The sequence below is a fragment of the Buteo buteo genome, chromosome 12 (assembly GCF_964188355.1).
Source record: "Buteo buteo chromosome 12, bButBut1.hap1.1, whole genome shotgun sequence".
In the NCBI taxonomy this organism is placed as follows: domain Eukaryota; kingdom Metazoa; phylum Chordata; class Aves; order Accipitriformes; family Accipitridae; genus Buteo; species Buteo buteo.
The window spans coordinates 31,974,098-31,989,319 of NC_134182.1; the positions used below are offsets into that span (position 1 = coordinate 31,974,098).

Genomic DNA, 15,222 nt, shown 5'->3' on the forward strand with positions numbered 1-15,222 from the left:
GAGACTAGTGAAGCCTGGAAACATGTTTTGAGACTTCAATGTTTATTCTGTTTGAAACCTTAAATTTAGGATTATATTCTTGGCAGTAATTTTTTTTCACTTCAGGGTAGGGATTGGTTTGCAACTCTAGACATGCAGAATGTTTACTTCAGCATTTCAGTATGTTATTTCATCAGCAGTATCTGTTTCATTCTAGGTCACATCCATTCCTTGTTCAGATCTTTCCATTTAACATCCATATGATGCTAAAGAATGAGCCCACACACCTGGCAAATCCAAGAAAATTGAGTGAGAAGTTCCTTCTCAAGTAAATATTTGTTATGGGCAAAGCCCCTAACAAAGCTTAAATTCTTTGGTTTTTTTTTAATCTTCTTCACTTTGGTCTTCAGTGGGTTCTGCTATTTTTTCCTTGTATTGGTTCTAGCAAATGCATTTTTCAAGTAAGTTGTCTTGCTTACTCATCTGAACATTTTTAATTAAATTCTTTCTTTTTTGAGAAGTATTGTGATATGTATTGTGGTGGTACTTTGCCTGTGGCATCTTGACCACAAGTCTGTCCTCAGAAATGAACTATTCTCTTTCTTTTAAAATTTATCAAATTATTATTGTTGTTTGCTATTTCTGGAGGGTTGACCAAAGCCTTTAGCTTATGTTTTTATTTTGAGCTGGTTTTGGATAGTAATCCTTCATGTCAGTATATATGTGCCCTGAAGTGAAGGAAAGCCAGCAGTTTAGCTTTATATAAGCTATCAGTTTCTCAACATTAAATCAGTTTCTGTATTTCTTAAGGATTGTGATAAGGTAGAAATCTGTGTAAACCTAAGGCTCAGTCTGCAAAAGAAAACACACACGCACACACAAAAACACAACCCCAAAAAACCCCAAAAGAGGAAATTGGGTTTGTTTATCTTTTAAGAGTGCACTGATACTATCTATTATGTTCCAAAACTGTTAGAAGGACTTTTTGAGCTTTAAGCTGACAGACTGCACAAATTCTCTGCTGACATAAACATATTATTGTAGAATAGTGGAATTGAATCTTCAATTCTTCAAATGTTTTCCTTAGAAGTACCCTAATAGTAAGTCTATTTTAGTGGATTGCTTTTTTTAAAATATTGTAGAATCAGAATTCAGCTTAAGTACTTCAATTTTTGCTTTAAAATAATTAAAATTTGAGTTCAGCTTGAAAATCCTCTCCCAGTCCTGTGCACATCTAAAGCATGCCAATGAATAGGATTAAATGAAACAGGAGGGGGAAATGGCCAAAACATACATTTTCCTACTGAAATGACCAATGAAACTTGAGATATGATTATGCTTGCAAAAGACAAGGTGTGTTTATAGGTATGACACTGCTTGTCTTCCAAGGTCCTTTTACAAAAATGTAAATAAGTATCTGAAACACTTCAGAACGCCATTTAATTTAAAGAAATAAACAAAAATAAAAAAGGCAAAACAAAAAAATTTTGACGTATTTAGCTGAATTTTCTATGGTAGCTAAATCCACAGAGCAGAATTGGCCTGATGAAATTAAGTAATGAAAAACAGAAATAAGAAATATTCCAGAATTACTGCTTCTAGAATTTGAGAATTTTCCCTGATACTAGCCAATTCACTGCTAAACCTAGATATACCTTTGACAGCACCTGTTCTCAGAGAATTTTAGGCAATTCATTTGTATGTTAATATGAACTTTCTTACAGTATTCAAAAGCAGCAAATAATTCCAAAGAATTGGAAGACTGTGAGCAAGCTAGCAAACTGGGAGCAGTTAACAGTACGTTAAGGTATGCTGTGATTTACAAAAATAGTAACAAAGGAGCATTTTGTCTGTCTTGTTTTTGCAATGTGCTGGGTTTTGTTCTTCATTCTTTCCATAGCCCATTAGAAAGTAAATGTGAAATGATGCAAGAACATCTGAAGGTAAAGATGTTAAGTAGACTTTTTTTTTTTAAATTACGCTTTGATATTATTTGAAAGAGGTATCCTACAGCTTCAAGAGTCAGAGGAAACTTGCAAATAAACCCACCTTTTTTCTACTTTTACCAGTATCAGTCTTTGTTCTTCATGACTGTGCTGGATTAAGGGATTCTGTCCCGTTCTGTCCCTCTGTTACACTGATGTGCCTGTTTGTGATAATTCAGTGAACCAGATCAGGGAGCTTGTGAATTACTTTTTTTGTTGTCAAAGTTATTTTTAGCTTGGATCAATTCCCTGATCTTGCTTATTGCATGGCACAGTCAAGGTTGGGTGGGAGGAATTCAGCAGAATGGTGTTGCCCTTGAGTAGGAAAGTGTGTGGAACAGCAGTTAGAAAAACCTGCATTCTACTAGATTCCCCACCTTTAAAAAGCAGAAATAGAAAAATCAGTTCTTCACTGTTGATGGAGAGGTGTGGTGTCTTTGGCCTCGGATTTCAGCTGTTCTACCTGATAGAGATGTTGAAACTCTTCCCGGTCATCTGACAAAATGGGACTGCCATGAAAAAGGACTGCTTCTGCCTGGTGTGCAGTGTTTTAAACCAAACTGGGCAGAGCCCTTCTTCAAGGTTTTTTAGGGGAAATAAGAAACTATTAACTCTCATCCACTCCTGTAGGGCAAAAGAATATGAGATTGAGTACACATATGGATAGCTAAAGAGTGCATTTTGTGAGAGTAGGATAGACAAAGTTGGGAGAGGGCAGGTAATGGATCCTGTGAGTTCAGGAAGAGTTTGTGCTTTGTAGGCAAACCTCCATGTTCTCTACCTAGCAGTGCATCATCCTTGTGGTTTTGGGTTATTTTCCTTTACCAACTGTATTTCTTGTGATTATCAAATCTTGCCTGCTAGTAATTACTGTAGAAGTTCCTCACCTAATGCCAAGTATAGTCTCCTGTTGTGATTTGGCAGAAGGTTAGAAATGGATCTTGTTATAGAATTGCCTCTGTTTGTAGAATTGAGCAAACAGAATAGGTTGTTTTCATTATTTCAAGGTGCTTCACTGCACCCTGGAGCAGAGTTCCCAGTCTTAATTTTGCTTATGTTTTGCTGCCAATAGTGTGGCATCAATAGTTCTGTGCTGCACATATGCATAGAAGAAAGCATTCAGCTTTTGGCACTGTTTGTGTTCATAGTATGGGAACTTCAAAGTACTTTGTCTGGTACAGTACACATTTGAAAATGCCAGGGTGAGTGGAATACCATTATTATTTAAAAGGCTTAAGACAAATCATATTCATAGTGTAATTTAGCTTGGAAGGGGTGTTTAGACATCCAGTCTCCCACTAAAAAGCAAGGCTAACTATTGTAGATCTCACTGAAAGTACAGGTTACAAAAACATGATGATTCCTTACCCCCACCCCCCCCAAGTGACAGCTGCTAAAGTAGTACTTTGAAAAGTGTTTAAAATGTATGCTATGAAAGTATTTTGCCAAGCTCTTACTGAAGGAAGAGAAGTCACTGTCGCTGCACAGTTTGTTCAAATAACGATGGTGAAATGTTTCTTGCTGTCTGATGTTAAAATGACGTTTTAAAGTATTGCAGTTGATGCCTGCTTTAATCTCTGCGCAGCTAACAAGCGGTAATTCCATATATTCTTGAGTTTCAGATACAGTAATTCAGAATTCCGTTCCAAGTTAACTACTATATGCGGATTGTATTTCTTTTGGTAGCTCTTATCGATGTTGTTTATTTAAAAGTTTAAAATCAAATGTATTTTTTTCCCCCTCAGTAACCAAAGTAAGGAGGCTTTCATTGACTGGGCAAGATACGATGATTCACAGGATCATTTTTGTGAACTTGATGGTAAAATGTTTAAGCTTTTTCAGAGTGTTTGTTTTATTTGCTGTCTCTTAAAAAACACAGAAGATTATAGTTTCTCTGCAAATAACCATTTTTAAGAAGCTTTAATTTTGTGCTAAATGGAGATGTGACGGTTCATATTATCTTACATGCAAAGAATGCAATTTTTTACAATGAGCATTTGGTAGTCTACACAGGGCATGTTCACTGTTACCTCCTGTTAGTATAGTGAACAGGCGACTTCTGTGGAAATAAAAAAGAAGGTAAATGGGAGGGGATTAGCATATATATTTTTTAAAAAGCTTCTTCTCACAAAGGAGTTGCATCTAGCACAAATATAAGACACATTACTTGCAGTTGATTCAGTTTCTTACTACTGTATTATTTTTGTTGCTATTCAACAAGTTTATTCAACTGTTTATGCTTGGACCAAGTTTGTTCCTTTTCCAGCCTTGCTATGTTTCCAAATGATCTCTGCACTGGATTCCCCCTTTTTTGTAAGGACTTTCTTATTTGTTAAAACATTAGGATATTAGATTGTGTCTTTCCCTCTGCTCCACATATGTGAGTCTTTTTATTTGCTTGTATCATTCAAAGCTCAAAGGAATGTTTTTTCAGATAAACATGAGAATTGCCAAGTTCAGGAATGACTGCTAAAGGCCTTTTTAATAAATACATTAGAAAGCTTTCTATGCTAGGAAGATTTAGGGCATAATGCAAGATGTTTTAATCTACCTTTAGGCTAATGTTTGGTATCACCTGAGAAAGTAGCAGCTGTAATGGACGTAGCAACTGCAGTTCTCTTTCAGCACTTCTGTTGCGTCTTATCTGTGAAAATTTTCTATATAAGCTGTTTCTGTAATAAACAGTCGGTGAGCATTACTGTAGATCTGAGCTGTTGCGTGCAATAAACTGCTGTTGTCTCTGCTATCTTCAAGCTGCCTACTTACATTTTTAAGAGGACTCAGTTGGGAAAGGTATGGCTTAGGAGCATTTCTTTTAGAAGTAATACTAACTTAAGTAGTTCCTGATTCTACCTCCATCTCTCCTTACATCATGCCCTGCTGAAGGACGATGTACTGCCCCCAGCTGTGTTCTTCCAGTGCTTTTTTTGCACTGGCTCTGGCATGCATCTTTCTGCATAGTAAGCTGATTCAGCTTACTTGAATAGAGGGAAGGTAAGTTGACATCTTCCTCCCGTCTCCCAGATTGTTGTGATGAACTGGCTTATCAGGTGAGTTTGTGAGCTGGAGCAGGGAGAGGTGAGAGAGAATAATGACTGGGAGGAGGTAGAAACTCTTGTTCTCTTCCTCTTCTCTCTTCCTGGTGGTGAGAGAGCTCTTAATTCACCCAACTTCAGCACAAAACCATATCATCATTTTTACTTTTTACTAGCTTTTTGTTGGGCTGAATGATAATCTAGATAAGGGAATTGATCTAGCTGAAAAAAACTTCATAACCCAGGTCAGCTTTCCATCTTTCTGTTGCACTGCCCCACAGACTCAGTTTTATGTGGATAATGAGAAGAAAAAGTGGAGACCAGAAGTGACCAGAAGTGTAGGAACTGCTTAGGTTAGCCATGCTGTCAAAGAAACAAATAAAGCTGTAATTTGACTTTGTCTCATCTGGCACTCACTGTGTTGTTGTGCGTCTTGTGTCTGTCTCTTTTCTTTGTTTTTGCTACTACTGCTGAAGCGATGCTTAACTGCTCATGCAGAATCATCTCTTCTTTTTAGAGCAGTTTTCACTCTCTGTTTCTGTGGCTTTTTTTGACATCTGAGGAAATACTCAGTGGCACTGGTTGGCCTATTCCTATGAATAAGTCTCTGGACTACTGGCTTGTATTGTATGTGGGTTTTTTTAAGCATGAGTTGCTCTTGACCTAGAATTTCAGAGGAGGGGAATTCTTTCTGCTTTTTACTGGCTGTAGCTTGAAACTCAAGTGTTCTATTCGTACAGAGTTTTTAAGCAGAAAGAGTACTGTTTCACAGTTTTCTTTGGATATGTCTGAATTAGTAGTGAACTTTAGAGATGAGCGTATAACTTGTTGAAATATTGCTTAAATAACCTGTTTCTTGCCATAACCAACAGAGCGTTCTGCACTATGCTGAAAGTTTGTTCAATTAAGCAATGTGATCTAGACTTTCTGCCAGCATACAAGGGTATCTAGTTAAAAAGGGATTTAGCTGATAAATATACAATATGTACCAACTACAAGATGCACTTCTTTGACCTTGTCTTTATTAAGAAGCCCCTGTAGCAGTACACCCATTTCAAAAAAGCAACTCCCCCAGCCAAATACTGCTGGACAAATAAACCCTGAATTTGAAGCCCATTTAAAACAAAATACTGTTCATTTCTTAGCATAGGGTGAGAGAACACATTGCATGACAAGTGTTTATGGTGGAGCTGAAGAAGCCACATAGAAGGTGGTCAGATGTTGTAGAAAATATGGCCACGTGAGAGACTTTGGAATAAATTACATACTTTTGAGCTTTCTATTTAGTATGTATATTGCTGTATTTTTATGTACAAGGCATTTATAATCCAACTGGAAGACAGAATAGTATTATATGAGACCTTTTATTTATATTTAATTCTGCGTGACTGTTTTTAAATCTTTTTTTAACTGATTGGTTAGAAAATGTAACAAAAGGTTTCCTATTTAGACGAGAGATCTCCAGATGCACAGTATGTGGATTTGCTGCTGAATCCAGAACGTTACACTGGATACAAGGGGCCTTCTGCTTGGAGAGTGTGGAACAGTATCTATGAAGAAAACTGCTTCAAGTAATTTGGAGGGAGAGGAAGCCTATTTCTTATACTTGTGCTTCAGTTTGGCTTAAAACTGATTTTTGTGTTTTCTAACTTATTTTCTAGGCCTCGATCTGTCTATCGTCCTTTAAATCCACTGGCACCTAGTAGGGGTGGGTCTTGCCTGTTTTATTTTCTAATGCAGTTCTTTTAATGTAGTGACTTTTTAAAATTTCCTCTGTAGAAGTAGTTGTCCATTTTCAATATTTAGAGTAAGGTTTGTGATACTTGATTACATACATGCTTAATCTTATGCATATGAGTAGGCTTATTAATGTCAGGGGAGCTAACGTGAAAACTAAAGTAAGTCTCAAACTGTTTAGTAAGTGTTACAGTAATTTTCCAATGTGGATGGGAAAGAGTTAAAGTTCAACAAAAATTTCAGCACTTGTGTATTCTTCCCTTGTGTTTTGGGTTTTTTTTTCCTAGAGCATTTAATTTAATCACTTTAGCTCATAGTGTAATGTAGCTATACATTTTCCATCCATAATGTTTAGGGTATTACAAATGTACAAATATTTGAAGAAAGAATGGATACTTAGGAAGGCTGTTATCTGCAAGGATGTTAAAAACAAAAAAAAGACTATGCCAATGACTTGGGTTTTAAGTTTTCAAATTTAAACTGAAAACTATAGCCTGGTGTTCCAAATTAATCAGCTTTCCCCTGTCAGTGTGTCTCATTTCCCTTAAAAATTAACTATTAGCCAATAGATTGAGTTGGAAAACATCACCACCCATTAGAAAATCAAGATAGCTTTTAGTAATTATAACTATTCAGATAATATATTGCTGGTACATACAAATAAAAAGAATTGTAAGAGCAGTTTAACTCGGGGATCGGAATTTCAGAAAGGAACACTGGTCAGATTGTTGAATAATGTGAACTGAAGAAGACTTCCTAACTATCATTCTGAAGCTAAAACATAGCTTTCAAGAATGTGTAAATCAGCTGCTACTAAGATTTCAAATTCTTTGTGACTTTCATTATTATAATGTATTTAGTCTCAGGTGGTCTTGAGGAAGATGATGGGAAGTAGCCTATTTTTTTGTATATTAAGTAAGGTTTCTTGCACTTTTTCAATGTTTGTAGTAAAGCCTGTGTTTCGTTACTACTTTGCTGTGGAAATTATCTTTTTAATGCTTATGGATTTTTTTCTCTCCCCCCCCTCCCCCCCCCCCCCCCCCCCCGCCAGGAGGAGATGATGGTAAGTCATCTTATTTTGCTTTACTTGCAGAAATGAAGTAAGCATTAAGGAGTTTTGGACATCTGATTTATTCATTTTATTGCTATTGTATTAGAGGGCAGTAAGGGTATGTTTTTATGCAGATGATTGATCAGAAAATGTTTTTATTGGGATAATTCTTTCATTTGGAGTAGAGGGAAGGAGTGAGTAAGAACAAAATAGAATTTTGTTGTTGGTTCTTATCCTTGTAACAGAGTATGTCTTGTGGTAATGTTATTGGTGAGATAACTGGAGATGCATAAATTAAAAGATTCTTGGGTCTCCTCTAGAGCCCCATTGATAGTGATGTCAGATGCCTTAAAAGAAGAGGGACAGGTTTTTGTGTACTTTCTTGAATGTCCTTGATTTTGGGAAGGTGGGGCGAGAGTGGGGAGAAAAAGCATTTGGTCTGTCTACAGTGAGACAGACTTTTAAGGTTTTTCAGTCAACTGAAAGCTCTCAGGCAAAAGATCTAAGCCTACAGGAACCCTTCAGACAGTAGCAGCCAAGTTAAAGGCTATCAGATATAATTACATTCTTCCATCATGTCTTTCACCACTAGTCAATGTAATCAGGCTTGTGCTCCTGTACACTTCTGAATGCCCTGACCAGTAACTTAGTCATGCTCATTCTTGTATTTCTCCTATTCTGACCCCAGCAGATTTGAACTAATCGTAAAGTTCAGCCACTTAAGTGCCTATTCTCACTTTAATAGCTAAATTATTTAGCTTTATGTCCAGATGGCAGCTAATGTTAGTATACATAGTAATATAAAGATACTGTAATGTTGAAAATGAATACTCTTCATTTAACTATATACTTTGTATTTACAGGAGAATCTTTCTACACATGGCTAGAAGGTAAAGGCTCTTGGATAGGTTAATATAATGTTAAATTCACTAGAAGAAACACTGTAGTATTTTTTTTTCATCTTCCCAAATATTTTTCATAGTATAGGCTTTTTAATAAGTTGTGCAGAACTTCTGAGTGTCATTCAAAGAATATTTTTTTTTCTTGAGGGTCTTTGGAAATCTTCTCATTCACTTAGACGGTATACTCCTTAAACCCTTCAGTGTTTCATCTTTTATAAAGGGGGAGTTCACTTCAAACCAGTTACTTGGAATTTTCTGCTCATTTTAGGCATTTAAGCAGGGACATTACTATTAGTAACATTGCTAAGCACTTTTATTTGAAAACGGCTTTAAAAAACATTAAAGTTTTTGATGGTTCTGTTCCCAGTATATAAGCTAACATAAGTATAATGTGTGTTCAGAAGGCAAAGCAATTTGCTTTTTATTAATATTTAAATGGAAATTATTATTACAATGGTAGCAATCAAAATTGCATTTTGGAGGTGTGCAGAAAAGTAAATGAGCTAAATGTACTTAATTTCAAACTTAGTTCACTCTGACTTTCATAAGCCTTTACTTGTCTAGTTGGAAATCTCTAACTGGTGCTGTTGTAGGAAAGCATACAAATTTACGTGCTTTTTAAGATGTGATGTCTGTAAATGAGGCCAGATCTCAGCCTCACAGATAGGCGTCACCATCAGCTCTTCCTGCTTCTGTTTGTGGGGATTAGAGTGGCAGGGAAGTCACCCAAACTTACCTTTGAGAAAGGAGCAAACTCCTGAATTCCAAGTGTAGTCTCTATCTCTGGGTCTAAGTGGTATTGTAAGTAATTTCTGCATTTAAATTATATTTTAGCCACCCAATGCCACTGCATTTCTGTTTACACTGTAGAAGTCTGTATCTATCAAAGTAATATTTTTCAAGGTTTTGCTCTGTGCATTTAAATCTTCAGTGAATTTACAGTAGAGCTGGGAAGAAATATTTTTGCTGTTTTCCAATGCCATAAGGTTTTCTGGGTTTTTTAATGTTTTTCTGTAAGGTCACTACTCTCTAATTCAGTAGTAGCTTTAATTCTAATTAGGATGGGTCAGAGTATAGTTCTGGTTTCCAGACTGTCAAAATTCAAGACTATTTCAAATTTATTGCTCAAACAATGTAAGCATCTTATTTTTGTGTGGCAGTTTATCTGTACTAATTGACCAGGTACTTATTTAACTGAATTTATTAGAACACTTAAAATAACAAGAAATGTCAAGCTTCATTCTTAGTACTTCTTTATATAAAAATTAAGAGGTAAACTTTTCCTGTGATGGTTATAAGGACTTATTAACAATGCTGAAGTACTATAATTGTAACTCTTGAAATGTAAGTGATGCAGACTTGCATCACGGAAATGTCAAGTTATATTCATTTTAATACATTATTTCCAGTATTTAGTTTGGGGTCTGTTTGTCTTTTTTCCTGGACAGGTCTTTGCCTTGAGAAAAGAGTGTTTTATAAACTCATTTCTGGACTTCATGCTAGTATCAACTTGCATCTGTGTGCAAATTATCTTCTTGAAGGTAATTTAAGTCTGGGTAAAATTGCTAGATGGAATTCTACAATATCTGTAATGTGTTTGTTTTTTTCTGAAAATTTTTGATGTATACTTAGTTGCTTTCTTTTTCTAAATATGTATGTTTCACTCCCCCGCCTTTTTTTTTCCTCTGTGTAGAAACCTGGGGGAAGCCTCGCTGGGGACCAAATGTGAAAGAGTTCACTCGCCGCTTTGACCCTATTGAAACAAAAGGAGAAGGACCAAGGAGGCTCAAAAATTTGTATTTCTTATATTTGATAGAGCTGCGTGCTTTGTCAAAGGTTGCACCGTACTTTGAGCGTTCAGTTGTTGACCTTTACACTGGAAATGGCCATGAGGATGCTGAATCTAAAGCTCTCTTACTAGATATCTTCAGGGATACAAAGTAAGGCATAGGATTTTTTTTATTAACTGTTTGAAATTCTCAGTTATATTCGCAAGTGAGACTAGATGACTCCTTGATAGTATAGGACAAGGAGGAGAATGGAATGAAGAAATAAAATTAAGTAATGGGAGAGAACAAGAGTCATTTGTACATTTGACAGGAAGAAATGAATATTTTTGAGGTTTGAATATACTGATCTTCAAAAAACAAACACACGCACCCCACCCTCCCCCACCCCCCAAACAAAAAAAGAAAAACCAAAACAAAACACACACACACACACCACCCTGGGCTACTCCTTATTTGTTGCTTTTTCTGATTCTTCAGTGTAAGATGCACGTGATCTATTTTGAAATGGAAAATAGTACATGTAGTCTTTTAACAATCCAGTGAGTAATCCAGCTTTTATCATAGACTTAACCTCTGGGGTTTTAGCCATCCCTTCTTCCTTCTGTTTACTCTGTAAGGTTATTTAGTCCAGTTCCTTTGTTCACCTTCACCAATCACAAAAAACAGTGAGATGTGCTGCGTGGCTTCATTGCTGTCCCTAATCATAATCTTGCTAAGTGTTTGAGATGTGGTGAGACAACAATCAACTGAAAGGCAAATATTAAGATAATTTCAATGTATATTAAAAAGAAATCTTGATAATTGGAAATGGAGTGAAGAAAACTCTCAGCAAAACTGTAAATTACATTTCATGTTACAGTGATTGAATAGTAAAACTATAACATTCAGTAAATTTTTCTAAAAGCCATTCTGCAAAGACTAGGAACTCTGAAAAGTATTTTACACTGATGGCATGCTCACCAGGCTTGATGGAAGTTTATGCTTCCACTGTAGTTTATGCCAGGGTTTGGTTTTTTTCTTTGCATTTTGTCTTTATTAGGTCCTTCCATATGCACTTTGATGAAAAGTCCATGTTTGCTGGAGATAAAAAAGGAGCCAAGTCATTAAAGGTAAAGCTAGTTTTCTGAATGACATCCAAAATACTCATTTTGGAATTAAGTTGTGTTATTGTAGAAAACCTCTCTACCTACCAGAAGCATGCTGCTGAGCATAGAAAAGGCAGGGATAAAAACTTACACAATTGTATCTGAGGCCTCTTAATCTACTTTATAGTAAATGAATGCAAGGTGTTGTCCTGAGCCAAGCAGACCAAAATCTCTGATTTAGTGCCTTGGGTCTGCTGTCAGGACTGTGGTTAGGCAAATGAGTTGAATAGGTATTACCGGTAGATGTAATGGTGTTTTTAAATAGAGTATCTGTGGACACATATTTAGCCAACAGTCACAAGAGCATTCCAGACGCCTTTAGAAGGCCTTGAACAGAATAAACAAGAAGACAAAAAAAGAAAGATGCCAATTAGAAGAACACAGGTGCGCATTCCACGATAAAGGGAACTTGGCACAAACAACCTCAATTCGGCAGTTTATCTTGACCAATTAGACTGAGACAAGTTTCGCATGTTTTAGTTAGTATAACCAATTATGTCTTATGTTTATGCGCGTGTACAGTGTTGATATAACCAATCATTAAGTAAAACTAGGCACGTGGACAGTGCATGAATAATGTGTGTAACCAATAGTAAAATAGCTAAACGCATGTACAGATGTAACCAATGTATAAAAATGATGTCTGATGCTCTAGTAAAGTGTCTTCAACTATGATCATATTGATCTGTTGTTGAGTCCATGATTATGCTCCCACAAGTATCTGTTTCACATAAGCATCTGAAAAAAAGTGGTTTGCTTAAAAAAAAAACGGATCCCTTATATAGTATGATACAATATAATGTAATACAATATTACACTTAACATTAGAAAAGCATAGTTCCTAGACATTGGAACCTAATGCGAATGCTGTTACTACCTAGCAACTTCCAGTGCTAATATGCTGGTGTTCAGTTTGGTATGCACTACAATTCCACAGTTGGAGTGTGGCTCAGTAATAAAGGTCTGTTTTAATACTTGTTAACACTTTTCATACTTCAGTAGTAGTATGTATTTTCACTAGCATTAGAAAGAATGCTGTTACAAAGGTGCCAGTAGTTTATCAGCCCAGCTAGTGTTTTTCTGACCTTAAATATTTGAGATCATCTGAATTAGTTCTGTGGTGTGCTTGCTTCCGCTCTCACTGAGGCTGCAAAGCAACAATCTACCCATAGCTTTAGACAGGAAATGTCTTTTGTGAGTTGTAACTTGTTTGCCTGTTTGTCAAAAAGGTAGGTTAGTTCAAAAGGGATTTGAATAACGGAAGAAAAATTGGGCAGGGACACAGATACAGTACTTACAGCTGAGAAAGTTGGTAGAAACTCAGTGTACAGAATCCAAGCGTTACCCTGCATGTCCTGTATTTTTGGGGTTTTTTCGAGGAATTAACTGTTAACAGTGGCTTGGAAACAAGATTCTGGGTTTACGTGGACCTTTGTTATGGCCTGACCACATAAGGTAGTGGTTTTGCTCAGTTTTAGTAATAGAGAGTTGATATTCTAGTGGTATAGATTAGTTAACCTTCTGGTTTTGTAAAGCTAAGAGGTACTTTCAGTAAACCTTTTTTATTTTGTGTTTAACTGATAGGAAGAATTCAGATTGCATTTCAAGAACATATCCCGCATAATGGATTGTGTTGGATGTGACAAATGCAGGCTGTGGGGCAAACTGCAGGTACAGTTTACTGCGTGTATGTTTGTGTGGCAGGGGGGAGGTTAGAAGATAAGCATCTATTTCAGTTTGGCAGGATGCCTCTTACATTAGCATTCAGACTTCTTGTACATGGTTGGTCTCTGATATCCTTACCTATATATTAAAAATAGACATATGTTTAACTCACTGTTAAACAATTAAAAAAAAATTGTTTTAAAAAAAATCTTTATTTTGTTTAGTCAACAGGTGTTTAGTTTACTAAAAGGTATAGCTTGTATTCTCTGAAAAAAAATGTATTAAAAGCAGATGCTTTATGTCAGTCTTACGGACAATCAATATCTTATCTGTATTCAGTGATCAGATGAGCCTTGTAGAAACACCTGTGGGAAGCCTTCCTTGGAAGTACAGCACTTGCTTAATTGTTAGAAAATCCAGCATGAGATTTAACTCCACAAATTGAGGCATAAGAGAAAGAAGTAATTCAGATTTTCACAATTTATGCAGAAGGCAGCAAATGAATGCAAAGGTGCATAGTAAAGCTGAAAGTTGAAAAACAGTTTCAGTTTCTGGACACTTACTATTTTTATTATCAAGAACAAGATTTTAAACGTCAAGACTAATGTTAAGTCCAGACTGAGAATAGTTGTTACTTTGGGGTGCCTACTGTACTATACTGCTGCATAGCATTAAGCTTATCAGAGTTCAGTTTTCAAAGAAATTTATAACATCAAAAATTTGGTGGTCTCTGCTGAATCTCCAGAGTTCTGCCTACCCTGTCCTAGTTAATGCTTCTGAACTACTGCTGTTTTTTCCTTCTCTCACAAAATGAAATAGGGCCAGATTTCCTGACCTACAAAAGTCTCTGGCAGCCAGCCTCAACCACTTTTTGTCAAAATCCAGTGGTTGTTTCTGTAGCCCAATTAAAAGGGGAAATAAGAATAGTTTCTTCTGGTTTATTTCTGAATAGAAAATAGGGGTTGAAACTGAAACTGCCATGTCTGCCATTGGGACTGGAGATGAAAAAAGCAGAAGTGTTGTGATACCTCGTAATAAAACCTGGTTTGACTTTGAAGGGGGGGTGAGGGGAGAGGAAAAAGGGAGATCTGATCCAACTGCAGCTCCTGCATCAGTGGGGTATCTGTAAGGTAAGGGACAGGATGGAGCTGGAAGTGTTGTAATAGGCACGTTTTCATATGTATGTGCTGTGGCTCAGAAGAAAAGAGATGGAAAAGGAAGAGATGAAAAACATGAGGATGAAGAGCAAGTATAGCTGAGGAAGTAAATGTTCTTAAGTGACTGAACCTGGTACACAATTGATGGCATGCATTTGCATTAGTGTCCTGGTTTGTGTGCAGCTCTTTGGGTTGAGGGAGTGTCAATGTATAAGAATTGGTTCTACAGTTTGCCTGGATTAGATAATTTTTAAACTTTTTTACAGTTTTCTGAGTGTTTGGAGGAGTGATCTTATTGATGTTAAAACACTAGACTTTTTTTGTAGACTCAAGGCTTAGGAACTGCTCTGAAGATCTTGTTTTCTGAGAAAGAAATACAGAGCCTTCCTGAGAATAGCCCATCAAAAGGTTTTCAACTCACACGTCAAGAAATAGTTGCTCTCGTAAATGCCTTTGGAAGGTAAGTTTTATCATTTGTGTAGTAGAAAAACTGTACAACTTCAGTGTCAACACTCAAGGTCTGTGGAAAGATGTACATGTAGCTGTAGCTTTTTAGAGGCTGAATTACTATGAGTGATACTGATAAACTTAATGCCATCAAACTGAGTATGTGGAGTGTTGATTATTAGCCTTGGTCATCATTCTGTGTTTGGATCTAATTCATCTCTTTATCTCAAGTCTCATAAATTCCATCTTTCTCTTAAACAGATGTAAGCATTAGACTTTGAGTGTGTCTCCTTTTTGAACACTGACTACAGCTGTTCTACATTTGGTAT

At 36.3% G+C, this 15,222-nt stretch overlaps 1 protein-coding gene across 1 annotated transcript in view; it reads left to right on the top strand.

The window, feature by feature from the left end:
• ERO1B (endoplasmic reticulum oxidoreductase 1 beta) overlaps positions 1-15,222 on the top strand; it is a 34,475-nt gene that overhangs the window by 13,534 nt on the left and 5,719 nt on the right. The window contains exons 5-15 of the mRNA XM_075043235.1: positions 1,704-1,786; positions 3,710-3,783; positions 6,450-6,570; positions 6,661-6,707; positions 7,788-7,799; positions 8,651-8,677; positions 10,138-10,230; positions 10,383-10,629; positions 11,519-11,588; positions 13,209-13,295; positions 14,773-14,906. Coding sequence (XP_074899336.1) covers positions 1,704-1,786; positions 3,710-3,783; positions 6,450-6,570; positions 6,661-6,707; positions 7,788-7,799; positions 8,651-8,677; positions 10,138-10,230; positions 10,383-10,629; positions 11,519-11,588; positions 13,209-13,295; positions 14,773-14,906 — 995 coding nt within the window. The remainder of the gene's footprint in view (positions 1-1,703; positions 1,787-3,709; positions 3,784-6,449; positions 6,571-6,660; positions 6,708-7,787; positions 7,800-8,650; positions 8,678-10,137; positions 10,231-10,382; positions 10,630-11,518; positions 11,589-13,208; positions 13,296-14,772; positions 14,907-15,222) is intronic.